The sequence below is a fragment of the Delphinapterus leucas genome, chromosome 14 (assembly GCF_059928025.1).
Source record: "Delphinapterus leucas isolate spDelLeu-1000000601 "Yukka" chromosome 14, BTC_Dleu_Yukka2, whole genome shotgun sequence".
In the NCBI taxonomy this organism is placed as follows: Eukaryota; Metazoa; Chordata; class Mammalia; order Artiodactyla; family Monodontidae; genus Delphinapterus; species Delphinapterus leucas.
This window is the reverse complement of record NC_143142.1, coordinates 74,063,249-74,088,180: the sequence shown is the minus strand read 5'-3', so window position 1 is coordinate 74,088,180 and position 24,932 is coordinate 74,063,249. Positions and strand designations below refer to the sequence as shown.

General features: G+C 45.7%; 1 protein-coding gene across 1 annotated transcript in view; it reads right to left on the bottom strand.

Annotated features, from left to right (window-relative positions):
- Positions 1–24,698, bottom strand: part of LOC111180151 (O-acyltransferase like protein-like) — a 63,175-nt gene extending 38,477 nt beyond the window's left edge. The window contains 7 exon segments of the mRNA XM_089894263.1: positions 5,812–5,914; positions 6,798–6,977; positions 11,018–11,244; positions 12,820–12,961; positions 22,768–22,846; positions 24,365–24,504; positions 24,671–24,698. Of these exon segments, the coding sequence (XP_089750389.1) occupies positions 5,812–5,914; positions 6,798–6,977; positions 11,018–11,244; positions 12,820–12,961; positions 22,768–22,846; positions 24,365–24,504; positions 24,671–24,698 (899 nt within the window).
- Positions 24,699–24,932: the final 234 nt, after the last annotated feature.

Sequence of the window (24,932 nt, the reverse complement as noted above, 5' to 3'; positions counted from 1 at the left end):
GACATGTAAAAGAGAGCGCTGAGTTGAGGAAGTAGCACAGCCAATTCTGATTCCAGCCTCCTCTTAATTTCCAGGAAGAATGAATCAGGGTCTCACTCCGTGTGCGGGCATGCACCATCCTAAGTTCACAAAGACAGAACAAAGAGAAAGCCTGGCAGGAAAACACACTCTGAACAAGAGAACTCGTTCCAGGAGGCTAAAAAGACCCAGTGACCTAAACAGACTGGGAAAGAATAAAATCCCGCAACACAGATGTATGAAGTCAGCCTGAGAGATAGAAAAGGATTCCAAAACCATCACCAGTGATAATCAGAAGTGTTTAGTATTACTATGTAAATATATTAGTGACAGTGATTAAGACATAGATTTGCCATGAAAAAACATTATGTTTCAGTTCTGATTCTAACTTCCCTAGTTGGGAGGACTTGGGCAAGTTATTTCATCTCTAAACACCAACCTCCTTATCTGTAAAAATGGGCCCGATATTGCTTCCAGCTTTATAGGTTCATTGTGGGATTTGTATGAGATAAAAGACTTTAATCTCTTAGCACAATGGCACTACTACATATCACTGTTAGTAACATTTCCATTGTTCGAATGAAAATTTTATTTAAAAGACGATGTGCACTTTCTAAAGTAATAAAATGAAAATTGGAAGGGGAAAAGAAAAAACAGTTACTGAGACTGACAATGAGGAACAGAAGCAAATAGGAATAAAGAAAAAAGAAACGTATGTCTTCGTCTCTTGCACTGTGTCAGGATCTGTTGGCTCCCACTCTGCCACTCTCAGCTTTTCACGCCAGGGCTGGCACGGTGGTTCTCAGACGTTAGCAGGCAGCATCATCACCTGGAGGCCTTGTTGCAGTCAGAGTGCCTGATTCAGTGGACCTGGGGTGTGGCCCGAGAATCTGCATTTCTGACAAGCTTCCAGATGATGCTGGAAGAGACCATATTCTGAGGAGCACTGATAAAAGCAAGCACTCCCTGGGCCCCAGACTGAGCCCAGGGTCAGGTAGGTTATCTTTATAATAAAAAGGGTGCTTTTTTTGTAGTTTTCTTGGACATCTGAAATCTCTGTGGCCTTGGCCTGTGTTGTGGATAACTCAGGGCTGACCCAATGGCTCTCTGTTGTCTCTGATTCCCACTGATGGCCCTGGGATGACCAGTGGCCTTTCGTGCCCTTCATTCTTCCCTCCTAGTGGCAAGTCTCCAGCCTGAGTTTTGCTTTGGTTCCAGCCATCCTGATCTGTCCTCGCCAGCTCCCCTCCGCGGACTTGGAGCTCTGCCAACCAGTCCTAGCCAGCCTAAGGTGTCTTTTTCTTGTTCTTACTAGTCTCCTTGCAGGGAACAGAGCTCTGGTCTTTGAACTGCTGTCCCCTGGGCGGACCTCCCCACCCTCTCCAGAGCCTCCCACCCTGCACTTGGACTTCAACTGCCTGGTTAGACCCAGCTATGCCCTCTTGGAATGTCTGGTGCCCAATGGTTCCCATATCATGGCCTTGTTCAGTGCAGATGGTGGACTCTGACCCTTGCCCCTCTGGGCTACTCTCTGTTGTCACTCTGGCCACCTCCGACCATGAGCTGCTGCCCTAGTGGTCAGGTCTCAGCTCATTCTGTGCCCTACTTCCTCTGCATTACCCCCAAGAACCTACCGCACCAGAGGCATAAAACAATTAAGAAGTCATTTCGACAACTACTTATGGAGCAGTACTAAAAGCCTAGCACTGCTTTAGGCGCTGATACCAGCAGTACCCAAAGCAGAGAAATATCCTGCCTTCTATTCCAGTGGAGAGAGACAGAAAATAAATATATAAATATATAAATAAAGCGGCATCTATAGTCTGTTAGATAAAGAAAAACGATAAATCAGGACACATGAAGTCTTATATGTGGAATCTAAAAAAATGCAACAAACTGGTGAATATAACAGAAAAGAAGCAGACTCACAGATAGAGAGAACAAACTACTGGTTACCAGTGGGGAGAGAGGGCAGGGGCAAAATGGGGTGGGGAAGGGTGGTACAAACTACTGGGTATAAGACAGGCTCAAGGATGTACTATACAACACAAGGAATATAGCCAATATTTTGTAATAACTGCAAATGGAAAGTCACCTTTAAAAACTGTATAAACCTTTTTGGGACTTCCCTGGTGGTGCAGTGGTTAAGAATCCGCCTGCCAATGCAAGGGACACAGATTCGATCCCTGGTCCAGGAAGATCCCACATGCTGTGGAGCAACTAAGCCTGTGAGCCACAACTACTGAAACCTGCGCACCTAGAGCCCATGCTCTGCAACAAGAGAAGCCACCGCTATGAGAAGCCCACGCACCGCAATGAAGACCCAACTCAGCCAAAAATAAATAAAGAAATAAATTTATTTAAAAAATTGTATAAACATTTTTAAAAATTAAAAATATATATAAAATAAAATAAATAGAGAGGACAAGGAAGGCCTGCTGTGAAGGTGACATCTGAGTAAAAACCTGAAGGAGGAGAGGAAGCAAGCCACCAGGAGAGCAGAAAAGTAAGTGCTGCAGAAAATGGACGGTTATTTGTAATTCCTGTTTGGGAGCTACTTCTTACCTAAGCCAGTGGCTCATACACATTTTTTTTTTTTTGAGAGGTCTGCGGTACACGGGCCTCTCACTGCTGTGGCATCTCCCACTGTGGAGCACAGGCTCTGGACGCGCAGGCTCAGCGGCCATGGCTCACGGGCCCAGCCGCTCCGCGGCATGTGGGATCCTCCAGGACCAGGGCACGAACCCGTGTCCTCTGCATCGGCAGGCGGACTTTCAACCACTGCGCCACCAGGGAAGCCCTGCTCATACACTTTTTAATGTCATGGACTTGTAAAAAAATTTTTTTAATGAGGCACGATCAGAAGATGGCTCTGTTGTTTGGCCAACACCAAGCTCTCCAGCACCCATCAGTATGTGCCTTCCTTTTCGGCCATTCCCAGCATCCTACATAGACATGTCCTTGAATCACCTCTCTTTAATGACCTCTCTGATCCCCACTAACCATCTGGCTCCACTCCCCAGTCAGCGACTCCACATCCTTCCATCCTTGACCCGATCCAGCCAGGCTTCCTCTTCCATCATTCCACGGAGGCACTGTGGACAAGGTCACCAGGAGACCTTCATGTTGCCAAAGGCAAAGATCACTTCTTGGCATATTCAACTTCCCCAGCGTGAGCCCCATAGACCACACCCTTCTTTCTTGAACTGCTCTCTTCTCTTGGTTTCCTGGTCCCTGAGGTGTCTTACTTGTCCTCCCATTTCACAGGTCCCTCATTCTCAGACTCCTCTGGGGTTCCTCCCCTTTTTCCCAGCTTCTACAGATTGGGACACCAGAGGTCCTAGGATTCAGTACCAAGGCTTTAAATTCTGCATGGATCCCAAGGACTCCAAGATTTCCATCTCCAACCTTGACATTTCCACTGATCTCCAGACTTACACAGCCAACTGCTTACTTACCATCTCTACATGGATGTCTAAAAGGTCCCTTTATCTTAACTTGTCCGAAAAAGAAAGCTTGATTTTCCTCTGCAAACCCTGCTTCTCCAGTGTCCTCTGTCTCAATGAATACCATCACCGCCTACTCAGTTACCAAAGCAAAAAGCAGAAATCGTCCTCAGCACTTCTCTTTTTCTCACACTTCACATCCAATCCATCAACAGGTCCTAACATTTCCACCTCTAAGACATATCTTGAACATGACCTTGTCTCTCTATTCTAACCACCACTACTGCAGTCCAAGCCTTATCATTTTCATCTGAAATATGGCAAAAGTCACCTGATCGTCCTCCCTGCTTCTGTTCTTGACCTTCTTAGGTCTATTATTAACACAGGAGCCAGCGTGATTGTTCTTAAAATGCCAGATCATATCACTTTCCAAATTAAAGCAATCCAGCAACTCCCCAGTCCGCCAGGACCCATGTTCAAGCTCCTTAGCGTTGCTGCAAGGTCCTACACGGTCCAGCCCTGCCTGTCTCTCCTGTCTTCATCTCTTCCACCTTCACCATGCTTCAGCCTTCCTTCTGCTCCTTTAACAAGGCTCTCCCTCTCTTGCCGTAGACTTTGGTACTAGTTGCTCCCTCTGCCTGAAACTGTCTCATCCTGATTTCCCCATGGCCGGCTCTTTCTTGCCATTTGGGTCTCAGATCAAATAGCCTCTCATCAGACAAGCCTTCTCTGACCTAGTCTAAACAGCTACAACCCCCTGTTCTATTTCTTTCCTGATGTTTATTACTATAGATTGTTTCTTGCTTATTTATTTGTTTATTGCCAATCACGCACACACACACACACACACACACACACACACACACACACAGACATAAACGGAGGCCCCATGAGAAGCCCTTGTTTGTTTTACCCATTGATGTATCCTCAGGACCTAGAACAATGCCTGGCAAATAGGCATTCAATAGAGCATGGTTGGATGGATGAATGCTTAGCATTTAATAAAAATAGCTTCCATCTACCAGCACCATCTCCCTACGAAGGAAGGGATATTTAACCCAAAAGAGGTAGAGGCAGGCCAGCACAGTGGCTAGAACACAGACTCTGGAATCGGATTGCCTGGGTTTAGACGATGGGTCCACCAGGACTATCCTCTTTAGTCTCAATTTTCTTATCTTTAAAATGGAGATTTTGGGCTTCCCTGGTGGCGCAGTGGCTGAGAGTCCGCCTGCCGATGCAGGGGACGCGGGTTCGTGCCCCGGTCTGGGAAGATCCCACATGCCGCGGAGCGGCTGGGCCCGTGAGCCATGGCCGCTGAGCCTGCGCGTCCGGAGCCTGTGCTCTGCAGCGGGAGAGGCCACAACAGTGAGAGGCCCGCGTACCGCCAAAAAAAAAAAAAAAAAAAAAAAAAAAAAAAAATGGAGATTTTGTGGTCTAGCCATACAAGGAATATGACTCACCCATTAAAAAGCAGTGAAGTACTACACTTGTGCTACAACATAGGTGAACTTCAAAAACATCATGCTAAGTGAAAGAAGCCAGGCACAAAAGGCTACATATCGTGTGATCCATTGATATGAAATATCTAGAACAGGGAAATCCTCAGACATAGGCAGCAGATTTCTAAAAACTGGAGGTAGGGGGCACTGGGGAGAAACTGCTTAATGGGTATGAGGTTTCCTTTGGGGATGATGAAAAGAGACAGAAGTGGTGGTTGTACAACATTGTAAACGTACTAAATGCCACTGAATCATTCACTTTTAAGTGGTTAATTTTATGTGATGTGAATTTCACTTCAACCAGAAAAAGAACGAAAAAACTGGGGATTTTATTATAACAGTTGTCCCTACTGTATAGGAACATTATGAGGATTGAATGAGGTAATGCTGCAAAGGACTTAACACAGTGCCTTACATTTATCAAACATTTAAGAAAATCTACCTCTTAGTAGTTAATTTAAATAAATATAGCTTTATGTAATATCACATCATTTTCTTATTTCTTCACATTTCACCGTAGTGAGAACTGACAACTTGATCATGAATTTGCATCATACCATGAGCCAGAATTTGAGAACCACTGAAATAAACAATTTTGATAAATAAAATCACCTTTTGTAAAAGGCCCATTTTAGAGAGCCATCCTAAATCATTTAATACACTGAAGATATGAAAGAGAGGAACCGGTGACAACAGGGCTGTCCAGAGACGCACGGAAGCAAAGGCAAAGGCGAGTCAACGTGAGCCATTCAATTTTTCTCACTAAAGTGAGAACAGCCACACATCCACATCCACACATCCCCAAACAAGCAGCCACAAGCACTACAGCAGAGAAAACACCATATTACCTGATCAGGAAAACTGTGTCAACGCCGAGATAGAATGGGCCACCCCGAGAATAAAGGTACAATGGAGTTTTAAGCACTCTGGCTTTCCATTCAAGCACATTATCTGTAACAGACATAAAAAGCAATGTCTTTTTATCTAACAGAAGAAAATCATGTGATTTATCTTCTCAGAAGAAGCAAGAAGAACACCTTTAGCTTTCAGTTGTATTGAGAGGGTTTTATGCATCCCCGTAATTCACTTAAAGAGGAGAACTTGGATTGGGAATAAGAGATGGTGAAAAACAAACAAACAAACAACAACAACAAATACTTCAATCAACTATACTCCAATATAAAATAAAAAGTTAAAAAGAAAAGAGAGAGAGATGCTGTCTGGGGTAGCTAATCGTAACCGGGGCTTTGTGCCCCTTTGTGCCTCTACAGGGCCAGCAGCGCCCTTGGGGCTATAACAGCATCACCTGTTTCTCATGGTTCAGATCTCGTGGGAGGATCTTCAAACCACGCGGGGCAGGCCCCTCCCCTCAATTCTGATATGTGTGTTTGGTCCCCACTTAGTTCCACTCTGTTGATGGGAGTACGTCAGGAGTATAGCGGCAGAAAGAAGGTCGAGAAACACTGATTTCACACTAGTGCACAATATTTATTTATATTTGCCAATTTCTCCAGGAGAGAAAAAAAAAGTTTCTGGATTTATTCATCATGACGAGAGGGAACCCAGCTCTTTGGACGATGAAAATACAATACTCAGCGATCACTATTCACCTGGTAATCAGATGCCTGATTTACACCCAAGAGGAGGTAAAGCAACCACTGGACACTGGCCTGGGAAACTCATTTATGGGAAGTCGTGGCTCTGTCTCTAAAACAGAAGGAAGGCTGCTCGAGTGGAAGGCTGCAGCCTCCCGCCCTAGGGCCCAACGTGATCCCCCTACACAAAAGCTCCTCTCTTCCTCGACGGCTCGTAAGGATTCCTCAGCATTCCACACTCAAAGACAGCCATGCGGTCATCTGACCGGCGTGCCCAGACACGATCCAGAGGAAGCTCAATTATCAAAGGCCATTCAGGGCAGAGCACGTGCTTCCTGGCATCTTTGTGGTCCAGAGGGCCGGCACATTCTTCTGCCAAGAAAAGCATTTCAGAGCACGGTCCATGGCTCCTAGAAATCCTGGGCGGGAGCAAAGGGGTCACTGTCCACCCTGAAAGCCAGACCAGTCCACACGCTGCCCCACAGACAAGAGGCAAAAGACACAAACGAGTGATCCTGGCCGCCACACGGACGCTCCCTCCCTGCGACCCTAGAAAGCTCAACTCAGTTCTCCGTGGTCCCCTCTTGATCTATCTGTGGACCTTTGGACTTCGTCTCCCTCCCCTATGAACCTTGACTTTCCCTAACAGTCTTGACCTGAGGTTGGTGACCCCACTCTCCCGTACAGAATACGCTCCCCGAGCTCAGTCCCCAAAATGCCAGCGCCTGCCACCCCCCGACCCAGTCCTGGTTTACAAAGGGTTGAGGCAAGGGAGATTTAGACATCATTAAGAAATCACATGCTCCATAAGGCCAGCGTGTCACTTGAAATGGCATCCCTAGTGCTTTCCCAAGAATGAATCACTTGCCAACAACATCTCTACCTGTCACGGTATGAAAACAGAGCGGCAGGTGGAGTGGAAGGTAAGGGTGCAGACCTTATAGTTAGTTGGACACGCCTGGCTCTGAATCTAGCTGTCACGTATTAGCTCTGTGACCTCTGGCAAGCGAATTAACTTCTCCGGCCTAAATTTCCACATCTGCAAAATGGGAATCAAAGTAGATCTTATAATCATGGGATTATTGTGAAAAACAAATAAGACAGTGTCACAGCTACTACCACTCACTCTTTTAAGCCCTATTGCTTTAAGAAGGGTGAATCCCTTCTACTTAATTTATTCCCTTTAATCTAAAACAAATTTGACTTGGCTCGTCCTGAGAGCCAATTAAGTATCTGGAATTGTGCAACGGGACCCTCCAAAACTCAAGCCGGCTCCAAGAGACTCATTTCTTCTCCAGGACTTAGCCGGGTGCCTTAAACATTGTGGGCAGAAGAAGTCCTTGCAGAATTGAAACTTATTCACAATCGAGATCTGGCTTATAACCAAGCTCTGGAAATCTAAATCAATTTCTTACATGGAAGAGCGTAATTAACTAGCATTTTGAGGTTCCAGCTGTAAAGATGAGTTTTTCCATTGGCGTCGCTCTCAGATGTGCCTGCCTGAAGGCATGAAGCCCACCCTTCCATTTAGAAGAATTTTCTCTCCCCAGGAATTGGCACTGTCACAGCACAACCGGCAGTGTCCTACACCTCGTATCCTGGCTCCCCTCGGTTCCCCGAGAAGCCACAAACTGCAAAGCAGAGTCACGGGGCCTGGCTTTGCCCAATTCTGCCCATTCCTTTACCTCTCTGAACCTCTTCCCTCACTTTTAAACCGAGCACATTTTAGGCAGGGCTGTTGTGAGGATTCAAGAAAAATATTTGTCCAATATCTGGCCCAATGCCTAACTTGGCAAGCAAGAACTGCATACATTTTGCTGTCATTATTATTTTTCTTCATCTAAATTCTACTCGCGGGTAAACTTAACTAGCAGTAGCTATCAGATCGTCTGAAAATAACTGACCTATAGAGAAGACAGCCTCTCTGAGTCCCATTTCGCTCATTTGTAAATGGAAAGTATCACAAACCACAGGAGCACAGGGAGGGTCAGGTGAAACAATGCATGTGGTTACCTACGTGGGGGTCCCTGGACCAGAAGCTTCAGCATCACCTGGGAACTTGTTGGATATGCACAGTCCCAGGCTCCACCCCAGACCTACAGAATCAGAGTCTTAGGGGACAGGGCCTGGGAATCTGTGGTGACAAGCCCTCCAGGTGATTTTAGTGCTCACCCAAGTTTGAGAAACATGGGTGTGACAGTGCTTCGAATTTCTGGATTTTCTCAGTGATTATTACTGTGAGCCCACTTTAAGCAACAGACCACAGAGTAAGAGCCCTGTGGCCGAAATCCATAGCTATTTACTTCATGAAGACGTCCTCAAAGTTCACTGGTATTTTTCTCATCTAAATAGTAAACATCAGGCTCACGTAACAGGAAACCATTCTAAGCAAATGCAATGATTATTTGGAGTATAAAGAACTAGGAGTCCGAAATACCCTATTTGGCTCTAAACATCTAGAAGACACAGTGGTCTTATGTTGATTTGACTTCCTGGTGAGTGTAAAAGTAGAGAGAAAAAAATGCTGAACCTAAGGGTCTCTCCATCTTGATTATTTCCAAACATTCAGGAATGTGATATTTTACTCTGATGGTATTAAATACAAAAAAAAAATTGTTATAGCAATGGAACACAGAAACCCCCCATTTTGAGACCACAGTTAAATGTAGCTGCTGAAAAAGTTAACACAACCTTAGTGTTCCGATCAGGGAGAGCCTTATTTTGGGTGAAGAACCTAAAGTTTCAGGGGCTGATTCCTAGAACCATAGCAGGTGTCTGCCTGTGATCTTGTCTTAAAATGCAGGCTCTGTGGGTTAGCCTTTCACCCGATGATAAGCAATGGTGAATTTTGGTGACTGTAGACTCACCCTCAAGCTGACAATTAGAAGCATGTGGCAGGACCCCGGAACCCAGTTGACCTCAGCAAGGTCAGTCTAGAAAGAGGTCTTGACCAATTAAAGCCCCTATCCATTCCTCCCTCTCCTGGTTTAACTGGAAGAACAAGGAAAAGAGGAACGAATTAGGAGGAGGTGAGGACACATTATCTCAATGAATTCCTTCAACAAATCCCATGAAATGTCCCCATTTTACACATGTGGAAACTGAGGTTCCTAGAGGTCAAACAACCTGACCAAGGGCAGAGTTAGAAACCAAGGCAGGTTTGCCTGGGGTTTGCTAAGCATATGCTCTTTCTGCCAAGCCCACCCTGGAACCTTCTAGATGGCCGCCAGGGAGCATAGAGAGTTCTTGAACCACGTGAGGTGAGAAATAATGGAGAGGTCTGAGGCTTGGGGGAGCCCATCAAAACTGCCCTCAACATCTGACAGGGTCGCAGTAGAAACAAGAGAGTAAGTAGATTTATTTCCTGAGACCCCAGAGGGCAAAAACCAGGTCCCCAGAGTAGAAATTATAGGGCAGCAGGGATTGCCGCTGTGCAGAAGCCTGACAATGAAACTTCCCATCACGATGGGTTCCGAGGGCTTCCGATTTGGGAAGGAGGTTGCACAGGGACCTCTAAGCCTTCTCTGTGCTTATATTATATCATCTTTATACAAACGTGCTTTTGCAGTTTTTCTCATTGTTGGGGTTTTTTGTTGATGTTGCTGCTGTCTTTGTTTTTGCCTGAAGATCCAAATAGGATCTGATAAAGTCATCACTGTGCCTTCCACACTGGATGTGTTCCCTGCAGCTACTGGAGCACATATTCCTATTCTTCTGGTCCAGTCACTGAAATTTTGTTTTGTTTTTTTCCCTCTCGTTGGAGTAAAGGAAGGACAATCGTGTGGACCTCAGAGGCTCTGACAAAAATTATTCCACATCTTCTAAAATTACTTGCATGTGAGGCTATTGTTGTTTCAGAATGTGTGTGTGTATTTGCCTTGCCATATGCGCAGGTGGAAATAAAGGTAACGCTCTTGATTTTTTTTTTTTTAACGCTCTTGATTTTTAACTAAATCACAACCCGCTGTGACTTATCCCTACCCAGCCTGTCACTACGCTGTACAAGGTTGTCTATTTCCATTGTAATCCCCTCCTGTTTTTTGCACAATCACTCCCCTAGCTTCAGCTTATATGTAAATCATTTACCTCAGGAATGCCAGGAAGGTTCTGTGAGTCATCTGTGTAGCTGTGACACTGAAAATAGACATCGTGCTCATGGGATGGTCCCTTAGAGGATTACCATAGTGCAACCCAATCTCTGTTCTGACCTAGACTCTGAGTTGCACAAAAACACACTGGATAATTGTACCTAAGAAAGAAAGCAGCATTTTCAGCGACCTCGCCTGAACACACTCACGGCAAACAAAGACTGAACTGTGAAGAGTAGAGACCCAACATTCACTCCAGCTTTTAGAAGCTCTCGGGCATCACTAGACCCCAGCTCTGCAGGGATTATTTTCTAATAGTGTCGTCATCTAAGTCACCTCTCATGAGCGGTCTTGAAAAAATAAATACCTACTTTTCCCTCTGCTCGGGGTTTCTGACAGTGAGGGATGGGCAAGGCAATCAGTCCGTTGGATTGTGTTTCTTTGCTCACTCCTCACCCGCTCTCTCAAAGGCAGACTCCCGTAAGTGGCCGAATGTGCTCCGTGTGTGGGTGATGCCTTGCGGTCTGACCTCCACCCGGTGGCTGCCACATAGACAGTTCCAGCCAGAGGAAGGGTGAGGCCCAGCAAGGTGAGGAACCTGCAGGGAGATGACACACATGTGACCAAGCCTGACCTCACCCCAGCACCACAGTACCACAGTAAGATGCAGAGAAAACAGCCCAGGGGAAAAAAACCCTCTCCAGCCCCCTACTGAAATGTAGGCAAACGTTAAGAGGCTTAAGGGTTAGGAGTGGCTTTCTAAGAAAAGATAATGAAAGAAATTACAAAGTCAAAGATGAATGGATTTCACTAAAGTCCTTATTATAATTGTAAAAAAAAAATCATAACAAACAAAAAACAACCAACACATCGAGGAGGAGATTTGCAGCTGATATGACTGAGTCATATCCTTCATCTGTAGAATGAACTTTAAAAAATCAGTAAGAGGGCTTCCCTGGTGGCGCAGCGGTTGGGAGTCCGCCTGCCGATGCAGGGGACACGGGTTCGTGCCCCGGTCCGGGAGGATCCCACGTGCCGCGGAGCGGCTGGGCCCGTGAGCCATGGCCGCTGGGTACACGCGTCCAGAGCCTGTGCTCCGCAACGGGAGAGGCCACAGCAGTGAGAGGCCTGCGTACCGGAAAAAAAAAAAAAAAAAATCAGTAAGAACCCAACTAACACAGACATAGAAAAGGGAGTGAAGAGTATGAATAGCAGGTAAACTTAGAAAGAAAAACCCTTATTACCAATTTTTTTAAAATGTAAAGTAAACCAATTTATGTATCTATCAAATTGGCACCAGTTTTCATAAAGGGAGCTTCTGATGCTGGTGGCAGGGTAATGAAACAGACATGGGCATCTCCTACTGGGGGCAGAATAATGAGGTTTTCAGGAAAGCACCTTATAAAAGACCTCTGGGCCAGCAAGCCTACTGCCATTAGTTTGTCCTAAGAGACAATGTCAGATGCAACTAAGACTTAACAGGCAAGTTTGCTGAGGTGTTTGGGGAAGAAGCAATGCCTCAAATAAATGCCTCAAATAAAATGAATAAAATAAAATGCCTCAAATAAAAGAAAATGCCTCAAATAAAAGAAATTCATCTTCAGTGTCACATGATAGGAACAGGAATATCTGGGGCTGGAATACATTTCTCAGTAATCCCAAAAGCCCATCACATTTGGGTGTGGCTGGCTCCCTCTGGAACACGTTTGAATTTTCTTGTTTAAAGTAAATGGTGGACTTCCCTGGTGGCGCCATCTGTCTGCCAATGCAGGGGACACGGGTTCGAACCCTGCTCGGGGATGATCCCACATGCCGCAGAGGAACTAAGCCCGTGAGCCACAACTACTGAAGCCCGTGCACCTAGAGTCCATGATCTGCAACAAGAGAAGCCACCGCAATGAGAAGCCCGCGCACCGCAACGAAGAGTAGCCCCCGCTGGCCGCAACTAGAGAAAGCCCATGTGCAGCAATGAAGACCCAACTCAACCAAAATAAATAAATAAATTAATTAGATTAAAATTCACCTTTAAAATAAATAAATAAATAAAGTAAATGGTGATCAGACATCATTCAATGAATGAAAATGAAATGGCCAAGTGTAGCTAGTGAGCAAAAGTTGATAAAACAGTCCAACGTGCACATCCCAGCCTGGTACCTGAGATGCCTATACTCACAGACACATGGCAACAGACATGTCCAGGGGGAGTAATCCAGTAGCACATCTGGCCACACCCCCACCAGATGAGGAGAAAGAACTTATCGTAAAGACAGGGAGAGAAGGAGCCAGAAATGAAGCATTTCTGAATCTTAAAATATCTACCAAGAAGAAAAAAAAAGATTGCATTAGTAACACTTTACTTCGCAATAAATACTTGATGCTTTTCCAAGAGCTTTCATATTTATTATTTCAAAATCAAACTTTGACATTAAAAAGGGCAGCTAGCTTTTAATATATCTGATTTACACATGGGGAAATTAGAGCTCGAAGGTGCAGAAACTCACAGAATTAGGAACTCTTAGCCCAGCTGGAGGTGGACCACGGGTCTCCTGAATCCTCAGCCTGCCCGGGCTCTGCATCTTTTCCCAGCACTCAGAACTGGGAATGGCAATCCACAAAAGCCTCATTGCTGGCTCAAATCTTTCTGTGAGCAGGTCTCCACAAGAGAGATATATGCGACATGAGATGGAAAAATAGGGTGGAAGGCACAAGCTGGGGAAAGGTGCTGCCTGATATTGAAGATAAGATGCACCAACTTAGGACACAGTTAAGTAGTCACCACGAGAAATAGTTCGTAAAGATACAAGTGGTAAGACTAGGCAGCAGAGGTCTCAAGCTTTAGCGTGCCTCAGAATTACCTGAAGGGCCTGGTAAATAGACCGCTTCCCGCCTCCCCTCCCTGCAAGCTCTGAGCCAGTAGGTCTGGGGTGGGGCCAGAGAATTTGCCTTTCTAACAAGTTTCCAGGTGTTCCTGCTGCTAATTGGGGTGCGCACTCTACCAGACCAGGGGACTTCCAAAATCTCAGCAAAGGATGGGGGGCACAGCGTGGTCTCATAAAATAGCAACACTGGTTATAAATAACAAAAAACACCGCTCTTTATTAAATGCCCACTTGCTATGAGGCAGGTCTTGTTCATTATTTCTACTTTGTCAACATCCCTATAAGGAGCTATTATTTACCTTATTTTACAGACAAGGAAAATTCTCCTCAGATAAGTTTATGAATTTGAACATAGTGGTTAAGAATACAGGATCGGGGCTTCCCTGGTGGCGCAGTGGTTGAGAGTCCGCCTGCCGATGCAGGGGACGCGGGTTCGTGTCCCAGTCTAGGAAGATCCCACATGCCGCGGAGCAGCTGGGCCCGTGAGCCATGGCTGCTGAGCCTGCGCATCTGGAGCCTGTGCTCCACAACGGGAGAGGCCACAACAGTGAGAGGCCCGCGTACCGCAAAAAAAAAAAAAAAGAATACAGGATCTGCAGTTTGGGAGCCTGCATCCACCCTTGACAATCTGACCATGAGTAAGTTAGTTTAATTGCCCTGTGCCTCAGTTTCCCCCTTGGTAAAATGGAGATACCTACTTCACAGGGTTGTTATAAAAATGAAATGTGGCGAGAACTCTAAAGCACTTAGAAAGTACCTGGCCTTGAGTAAGAGCTCAGTAAATGTTGGTTGTCTTTATTATGATTGCTGCTGAGTTGCAGGGCCAGAGCTCACCCCAGGTCTGTATGAACTTGAAGGATGTGGTCTTTTTATCCCCTCAAGCTACCTCATCTCACCACACCACTAGACTCGCATTCAGGAGTTTTGGGTCCAAGCCACCTTGCTGTGTGACTCTGGGCAAGTCACTTCAGCCCTCTGGGTCTCATTTTCTCATGTATGTAATGAGGAAGGGTGGGTTGGACACAATATATTCTCATGTCCCTTCCACCTCCAGCACCCACTGTTCCCATGAATGTGACCAGAGGGTTTCTGAAATGTCCAAATAGGGCACTAAAAGGTTAAAAATGTGTGATTCCTTGTGAGTCTTATTGTCACCTGTTAAGTGTGGAGACAAGAAGCAGGAGATGTTGGTGGGTCCTCAGCGCTGGCCAAGAGTAAAGGGGCTCCATCGGGGGATCCCTACGGGGGACACAGCAGCAGAATTCCTTTATGCAATTCCAATCATTTTGAATTGCTCCCCGAGCTACTTCCTGGTAGTATTCAATATTTTAATTTCCCCAATAAACTCCCACCCTGAAACAAAAGTGTACTGACAAGCTGACAAGTCTGTTCCCCTTTGAAGTTCTATTCTAATTTTAAAAGAATCAACTGGAGTTCTGTTTTTTCAGTGAACCACTCAAGAGCCTCTGGCCGGTTGATCAGGACCCCAGCCTGCGGACTCCGGATGAACTGAGAAAACCAGCTTCTCTGGCCTGCAAAGCAAAGCCCAGCCCTTGCCTGTGGTGACCTTCTGCGGACATCCTGCAAAGCCACAGCCACCATAACCTTCCTTGTCACCTTTAACTGCACAGCACATATTGGAGGTCATGGGAAGATCCCAAATCAAGATGTAAAAGCTTTGTAGTTTATCTTCACTACTGAAAAAAACTTTTTTTTTTTACTTTAATTAAGGGCCCTCCATGCCACAAAGAGTCCAAGACAACAGAATTAGGAATAAAACGATAAACTATACTTCTGGGCTTCGAGATTACATTTTCTTCACCTCCCTTTGTTTTTAAAAGTGTGTTTTTTGTTAGATCTGAAGCCTCCCTTTTCAAGAAGCACAGGTTTCGCAGCAGCTGGAAAACGTACCCCAGTTGTCCCAAATGATACTCTTTCTGCGTCTAAATCATAGAGGAACTGCCTCACTGGCCCCGAAGCAGATGAAAGCAGGTTAGAATAGACATCACCTCAGCTGCCCCGGGGGATTCCCTGTCCGCACAGTCAGCAGTTTGTCTGTGGATGAAATCTGAAGCGCTGGGCAACAGTGTCCAGACTCTGAAGGACACGGGAGACCCAGGTCCTCACTGCTAAGCGGGCAAACCTGGAAGGTGATAACTTCTTTATCCATGGGGTGAACACTGACCCCCTAACCCCAAAGATATTGCAGGCAGTGTACTAGCTAAATGACATTCCTGGCTCTGCCCCACTCCATCACCATACCACCCTGTAGCTTGGCAGTGACTTTTAAACCTCTAAATAGCTCTGGCCCAACCAAAAAGCCAGAATAGTGCTGGAAGTGTGTGTGTGTGTGTGTGTGTGTGTACATGTGTTGGGGGAGATCACAGAAAGGGTTAAGCATGGTTACACTGAAGGCATCATCAGCTTAGGTCCCCCAGACACTCAGGCTCATCCCTTCTACCTTGGACCTGGGTCGAGAGTACATGGGGGCTTCTGCAGGATCCCACCCCCTCCCCCCAGCTCCGGTCCCACCCATTTTCCCCTCAGATGCTCTGTTCCTATACCACCAACTGCCTTACGGGCAGGAGTATGGACAACCTAAGCTCCACCCCCTAGGCCCACCCCCACTGCAATTCCCAGGTCCTAGACACTCAAGAGTGCGGACTGGAAGACAAGGGGCAGGCTCCAGGGGGGCAATGTCCCATTGGCCCTGCAGCATCTCATCCCATGGGGAGGACACAGCCAGAGGAAGGCCAGAGAAGTGTGGCATCCCTTAAATATGGAGTCCAGGATAGGACCCTTCTTGGCTAGGTCTGAGGGCTGCATTGCAGGCATCACTCCCCCTTCCTGCAAAGTGCCTCTCATGTTGATTACAAGACTCCAGGGAGCCTAAAGGTCAGAAGAGAAGGACAATGAATAGAACATAATTGAACCCTAGAGGTCCAAAATCAAGTTCAAAGGGACTTGGAGAAGAAACTGTTATGGACTGAATTGAATCTCCCACCCCAGATTCATATGTTGAAACCCTACCCCTCTAGTACCTCTGAATGTGACTCTTTTAGAGGGGTGATAAAGTTAAATATTCCATTGACATGGGCCCTAATCCAATCTGACTGGTGTCCTTATATGAAGAGGAAATCTGGACACACCCATGTGTGCACGCAGAGGAAAGACCACGCACGTGAGGGAACAGCGAGAAGGTGGCTGTCTGCACACCAAGAAGAGAGGCCTCGGGAGAGATCAGCCCTGTGACACCTCCATCTAGGACTTCCGGCTGCCAAAAAGTGTGAGAAATAAATTTCTGTTGTTTAAGCCACCCAGCCTGTGGTACTTTGTTAAAGCAGTCCCAGCAAACTAACACAGAGACTCACCAAACGCTATGCTCAGTGGCGCAGCACTTGGGCTGGGAACCAGGCCAAGACGCTCAGAATTGGACTGCACATGGACGGTTGGGCTCCCTGGGCTTGTCCAATGTCACCAAGTGACCGAAGTCAATGTCCTCAGGTCCCAGGAGCACTGAGAGGAAGCACCCATACCTGAGTCTCTGTCCTGCCATAGTAAATAAAACCGACTGGCAGCCCCTGCACATTCAATCAACCTTAAGTGTGCCAGATTCCAGGTCTAAACAGGGGAATATAAAACCTTTGCTTGAAACCAAATAAATGATATGTTTCCAAGATTTCAGCACACGCCCCCCTCCAACCTCTGCACTAACATAGGCCAGCTCGGGCTTCCCTGGTGCGCAGTGGTTGAGAGTCTGCCTGCCGATGCAGGGGACAAGGGTTCGTGCCCCGGTCTGGGAAGATCCCACATGCCGCGGAGCGGCTGGGCCCGTGAGCCATGGCCGCTGAGCCTGCGCGTCCGGAGCCTGTGCTCCGCAACGTGAGAGGCCACAGCAGTGAGAGGCATGCGTACCGCAAAAAAAAAAAAAAAACATAGGCCAGCTCAAGCCCTCCTTATAAATGTTTCCTTTTTACCCAGCATGGCTCTCCCTGCCCCCATTGCCCCTCACTCCAAAGCTCCTCTCCAAGTGTGCCTGTCCCCAGTGCTCAATGTGGGACCTGAGCATCTCTTTCCTGACAGTGTTTCCCAACAGCTCAGGCACACAGACGCTTATTCCTAACTAATTGTAGGTTTCCCAAAATGAGTAACTCCCAATCCTTTTGATCCTCCCCCAGCACACACATGTGATGTCTCACACAAAGGCCAGATATTAAAGTGCTCAATAAATATTCTCGGAATTAAACTGAGAACAGAAAATGGTATTCTGTGAAATGTTTTGGGTTCCTTTTGAGTCCTTAGTTGGAAAGGCACTTCTGGGGGTAATTCAAGTTATTCTTATTAAAATAGGTCCATTTTCTCAATCAGTGCTCAGGGAAATCCATGAGAGATAGCAGTGGGGCAAGAAATCAGCCCTTGCAGTGCTAACCCCATTGTTCCACTATCTAGGCCTCCTAATTCTAATTATAGTAGGCAAAGTGAGATGCAATCGGCCTCACAGAGCATAGGAAAGAGAACAGTGCAGAGGAGCGAAACATGCCACCCCAAAATGTGTCTCTTTGGCACGCAGATTATTTCAAGCTAAATACAATCAAGGCGCAAAAGTCTCAGGAAGAACCTTTGACCTTCGTCCTAACTGCCAAGAAGAATGTAGATAGGGGACATGTTCCAGAGAGGGAGTCATCACCATAGATAACTATAGTATAATAGGAACTAGGGGTGTGGACAGGAAGAAACCCAGCAAAGTCTGTTAAAATTCCTCTCTGTGTCCGTTGTCTCTGCAGGGTCTAGCAAGCATTTGTTTACCAAACACCTGTCCTTTTTCACCTTCCTGTAAATTGCCTTCCTTCCCTTTGAAGCCCCAAACCCCTCCCTGATTCTCCTTCTCTCAGAGGGCACATAAGCCTCAATGGTCTAACTTGTCCCATAGTCTCCTGGAGCCCCGGAATGTCCGTAATCAAATTCGATTTTCTCCTGTTAATCTGTCTCTAAGTCACCACCTTCCCAGCTCCCTGTCATGTTTAAAGGACCTCAGATAACCGAGCCAAATGAGCAGCTAGGTATTAGGTAGTGTTCTGGATTGAATTGTGTCCACTCCAAAAAGTTTCAAACCCTAACACCCCTCCACCCCCGCTGCCACCCTGGGAACTCTTGAGTTTGGTAACACTGCCAATGTGACCTTATTTGGAAATAGGGTCTTTGCAGAGGTAATCAACTTAAGAAGAGGTCGTAATGAAACAGGAGGGAAGGGGGCAGGGCACAACCTTTAAAAACATGACACAGGCATAGGACATGACAAAAACTGGTTAGAGCCAACTAGGTCCAAGGTGGCAGAAGATTTGACTTCCAGTGGACCTTGAGCCTCATCATACACTATTGTAATACATTAGCATAATCTAAGTGACACACCCACCAGCGCCACGACAGTTCCGAAGCCGGCCATCAAAGATCAAAAAGTGGGCAGAGGACCAATTTCTGGAAATCTCCACCCCTTCCCCAAAATACTTGGAAAAATCTTCCCACTCATTAGCCTATGAAATTACCCAGCCCATAAAAACTAACGACCCCATATTTCGGGGCCTCTCACCCTCTGAGATGGGCCACGATGGGCCACACTCTGTCTGTGGAGTGTGTTTCTCTCTAAATAAACCCACTTCTTACCTATCACTTTGTCTCTCACTGAATTCTTTCTGAGAGGAGACATCAAGAACCTGAGCGTCATTAAGTCCTGCAACCAGGTGTGTGATCTCAATTAAAAGACCATGGGTTCAAATCCCAATCTGGGTTCTGGCCGGGTTTGAGTCCCAGCACTTGTATTCAAGTCCCAATCTGAGGTCCATGGTTTGATTACTAGGTGAGGGTAGGTCCTAAGTCCAGTGTGACCGGTGTCTTTACACAAAGAGGGAAATTTGGACACAGAGAGACACACAGGGAAGAACACTACCTGATGATGGAGGCCAGATGGGAGTGATGCCTTGTAAGCCACCCAGTTGGTGGTACTTTGTTACAAGAACCCTAGGAAACAGAACACAGTAAGTGGTGCTAAAATACGCAGACGTGAATTGTTAGGGAACTAGCCTATAACTAGGTTTGGGATCATCACACCCAAATCTTATCTAAACCCTCTGGTGCTCCATATTTTCATTATCAGGAACTCAAAGTCTGTTGGTTGAAATTTTATAACATCCTATGGCAGCCACTCTATGCAGTTTTTTGCCTAAAAGCAGTATGTTCTGACCTGCCCAGAATAGTCCTTCTCTCTGCTACACCAGGCTCATTTCTTCTTGGCTTCTCTGCCACAGTCTTCCCCTCATGTTGACTCCTACCCTCGTGATCTAGATGAAAAAAAATCCGCACAAACAGCTACTGCTGAGCTGGTTGCCTCCACATCTGTAATGGAAATATTGGCAACCCATCAAAAAGCTTTAAGGACTAGCTGACAAATCCTTTCCAGATGGAGACCTCTTCCCCTGGGCACAGATGCTCCCATTGCTATCTGCTGCCTCTGTGTAGAAGCTGGATAAACACCTTGGCAGTGAGGACTAAATTCCACTAATACATTCACCCGGGTCAACTCTGCTCACCTTAATCAGGGCCCTTTACTTTTCTAATTCCTCAGAAAGAAATCATCAAAATATCTTTGTATTGATAATAATTTCCAACCTTCCATTTTATTCTAATATCAACTCTAGCTAATAAGCTTAGCATTAGGCAGAAAAACTAGACTAACAGATGAATCTCTTAAATAATAATGACCGTTAACTCATTAGAGGGTCATTTATTCACTTGCTATGCTAATATAATAACAACTCTGCAAGTTTTTCTTTGTTTCTAGGATATTTATGGCTTATTCAACAAGAACTGAAATTTAAATTTGATATATAACAACTGGCTTTCTCTTTTTTTATTTTGTTTTGTTTTCTTTTTAATACCACCTGAAATATTTGGTTTAGATAGAGAGGTAATGTACCTGAAGCTGTTGGGATAATCATAAATTCAGAGGACAATTTAAGGTTATTGAAAACTAACTGCAGGCTTCCCTGGTGGCACAGAGGTTAAGAATCCGCCTGCCAATGCAGGGGACATGGGTTCGAGCCCTAGGCCAGGAAGATCCCACGTGTGGTGGAGCAACTAAGCCCGAGCACCACAACTACTGAGCCCATGTGCCGCAACTACTGAGCCCACACGCCACAACTACCGAAGACCACATGCCTAGAGCCTGTGCTCTGCAACAAGAGAAGCCACCGCAATGAGAAGCCTGTGCACCGCAACAAAGAGTAGCCCCCGTTCGCCGCATCTAGAGAAAGCCCGCACGCAGCAACAAAGACCCAACGCAGCCAAAAATAAATAAATAAAAATGTATTAAAAAAGAAAAAGAAAACTAACTGCAATATCAACACTTAAAAGAGGCTTTTAATACCGTGTGTGATATTGTGATATAATAAGAAATATATATTTGGTCTTCATCCCCAGTTCCTGGTACAGAACTCCTAAAGCCTTGGAATTTCCCAAGTGATGGGCTGAGAGGAGCATCCGTTGTTATTCATTATAAGCCCCTTTCAACCACACTTGAGTTTAAGCTAATAACGTGACTCTTGGAGGAGAGGGGCTGGTTGTCAGAGGAACCAACCATGTGATTAGAGGGTTGGGAGTTTCAGACCCATCCCCAACCTCTGGGGAGAAGAGGGGGGCTGGGGATTGAGTTACTCACCAATAGGCGGTGATTTAATCAATCATGCCTACATAATGGACCCTTCATAAAAACCCTAAACAAAGGGGTTCAGAGAGCTTCCAGGCTGATAAACACACAGGGGTGTTGGGAGGGTGGTACACACTGAGAGGGCATGGGATCTCTGTGCCCCTTTCCACATACCTTGCCCTCTGCATCTCTTCCACTTGGCTATTCCTGAGTTTTATTCGTTATAATAAGCCAGTAATAGTAAGTCATGTGTTTGCCTGAGTTCTGTGAGCCATTACAGCAAATTATCAAACCCGAGGAGAGGATCCTGGGAACAAATCAGAGTCATGGGAACCCCTGATTTGTAGCCAAGTTGGACAGAAGTAGTGGGTAACCTCAGGGCCCAATACTTACACAATTGGTGTCTGAAGTGGGGAGCAGTGATGTGAAACTGAGCCCTTAATTTGTGGGGTCAGCACCACCTCCAGATACTTAGTGTCACAATTTCATAATGTGAGGAGGAAACCCACACATTTGGTGTTGGAAGTTTCTGTATGTAGAGAAACAATGTCTTCCTTTTAATGTGTCACGTTAGTTCTTATTTGGATGGATGACAAGAATAAGTACAGAAGACACTCGCAGTAAAAATTTTAGGCTTTAAAGCTCTTCCTTTGAAAATTTTGAAAGATTTCGAAGAAATCTAACCAGTTTCCATGTGGACTAAAATGTTTTCATTCCACTTGGCTAAAGTCAGAAGGGGACTGTAAGCCTGCAGAGACTTGGGGCCAGACTGAACAACATGGTCTACCCCTCTTTGTACAGAGGAAGAGGCTGGAGCAGGGAGAGATTAAGTGATTTGCCCAGGATCACACAGCTGGGAGGTGCAAACCAGGACCAAATGCTGGCCTCTTAGCATTAATCCATCACAACACATTGGCTTCACACGATCCCAGTTTAGAACGTCTTTCCGGATTTGGCACCTGACTGATTTCCACACATGGGCCACAGCAGAGAACCCTCACAATATGGAAACCAGATACCATCCAGCTCCTTCCTTCAGACCTAACCAGGCAGCTGAGGCTGATTAAGGCAGTGAGGGAAGATTAAGTTTAAAATGTTATTACATAGGGCTTCCCTGGTGGCGCAGTGGTTGAGAGTCCACCTGCCGATGCAGGGGACACGGGTTCGTGCCCCAGTCCGGGAGGATCCCACATGCCGCGGAGCGGCTGGGCCCGTGAGCCATGGCCACTGAGCCTGCGCGTCCAGAGCCTGTGCTCCGCAACGGGAGAGGCCACAACAGTGCGAGGCCCGCGTACCGCAAAAAAAAAAAAAAAAAAAAAAATGTTATTACATAAAGATTCAGCTCCTACCTTCTCTTTAATGTCTTTCTCCTCCTCTCCACCCACTCCCAACACCCCCAAACTCTATTAGTCTCGGTTTATTGGATTTAGCAGGATGAAAGTTTGGTTCAATCCCAAGAGAATGGCCAAGAGCTCCAAGGGGCCGGGGGTTTTCAAACTTCATGCTGAGACAACAGGTTCACTGGGTATTCTATTGGACCTACCCAGCCGAGACATCTCAGTCACATCTTCTTCAGCACAAGAATTGGGGACACACACGCCCACGCTGTAGTCAGCTCCATCCTGGGAACACAATGCCACAATGTTCTTTAATGTTAGTATTCATAGAATATATGCACGATCGTTCCTAAGTAAGGCTGCTGCTGTACTACCCATGAATCCAGCAGATCGGGAGAAGGAAAAGAGAAGTTATTGAAAGAAGAAAAGTTTGCTGACTTCTTTGGAGATGGTTTTTCCATTACAGAGTATTTCAAGTCAACTTACAGAACATCACATGCACCCATATTTAAATAAAAATATGCTCCAAGGGTTAACCTAACTGCATATTTAGAAAGCAGCCTCGGGACTTCCCTGGCAGTCCAGTGGTCAAGACTCTGTGCTCCCAATGCAGGGGGCACAGGTTCGATCCCTGGCCGGGGAACTAAGATCTCTCATGCCCCACGGTGTGGCCAAAAAATTTTTAAAATTAAAAGAAAAAAAAAAAAGCAGACTCTAGTGTGGGGTAGTCTGCCCCAGTTCATCTCTCTCCTATATTACAGGTCATTAAGAGTTAACAACTCGTACAATTTTCAACAAATTTGCCAAGCTGCATTTCTTTGTAGCAGGACACAATGTACCAAGTAAAGATTTTATTAATAAAAAAGCCAATAATGAGAATGCTGGTCCCAATAAAGCAAAGATCAAGTTATAAATAAAAATTGCTGGGATGCTTCTTCTAAGCATATAATTTACATGATTGTGTACATTTCACCTTTTGCTCTGATATCAAAATCATTAGTCTGCTTTGAAAATAGGATATGAACCCTCAAGCAATCATTGTCAAATTTTCAGCGTGACAGATGGAGCTGGGTGATAATCTCCCTATCTCCATTGGTTAACAATTGTAAGACCATTTTATAGCATTAACATCAAAGAGCTTGGTTTTCTTATTGTTATTTTATACAACTGTTATTAGCCAACTAGTAATGTATTTTCTCTTAGTGTTGTGTGCCAGGCATAAAGTATATCTTTGTATTTAATAGGAGGCTGTGCTGTTCCTAGCTTTTTCCCCCCAAAAGTAAAAGAATTAACATGCTTTGAGGATAGTGAGCCCTGCGATCTCAGTCAACCTATTCAGTGATGTATTTGTAAAAGTTCCAACCCATCTGCTAGGATAACCTCAGATTCACACGTCTCAGAGCTCTGTTTCTGGGAAAGGATTATGGGTAATGGGAAGTCCATTTCCTTTGGTATTCCAAACACTGATGGTGAGTCAGGAGTTAATGCTCAGGAATATTGGCTGGAACTTGACCTTGGATTCCCCATAAAGGTCATCCAGAGGTCTTGTCCCATGCAATGTGGTAGGAGGAACATCTGAAGACCTGTTTGGTTTGTGGACAACTACCTCCTATAATGTCCCATACTCAGGACATGCAAGCAAGTTTCCACCAACTGTTTAAAATTTAACTTTTTGCAAAACATCTTAATAGTTTGTTGTTTTTCCAATGAAGATAAGCAACCAGTGGAGTTGTATCAGGTTTCATATCATGAGTCCAATGCTCACCAGTCTTTTAAGAGTGTGTGTGTAGATCCCACGCTCACATGCAGGACGTGAAGCTTGCACTACTGCCCTTGGAAACGCCCCGATGGAGCGTGGGTGGAGAGACACTCGCTGGAAGATCCCAGCCTGTCCACATTTCCATTAAAAATATTGCTTCCCAGCTTCCTGAAAGAGTCATACACTGAATTTCAAAGCAAAAGAAGTGGGCAAATTTAGCTTCCTTGTGTCGCTTTCAAATGAATTTATCGGCATTCAGCTCCACCTTCTAAACCTCTAAAATTTAAATGATCGAAAAAAGAAGAGGCAAGTATTCAGATGGCACTCTTGGGCCTGCATTTTGCACCCACAGCCCATCTCTTCACTGAGGAGAACCATGATGTATGTTCTCACACATGACCTGCATTCTCACACATGACCTGTTGCTGAAAAAATGAAGAGTTTGAAATCTTTTAAAAAATAAATGCTTTGGGGGAGTAAAAAAGGTGTAACTAGGGCTTCCCTGGTGGCGCAGTGATTGAGAGTCCGCCTGCCGATGCAGGGGACACGGGTTCGTGCCCCGGTCTGGGAAGATCCCACACGCCGTGGAGTGGCTGGGCCCGTGAGCCATGG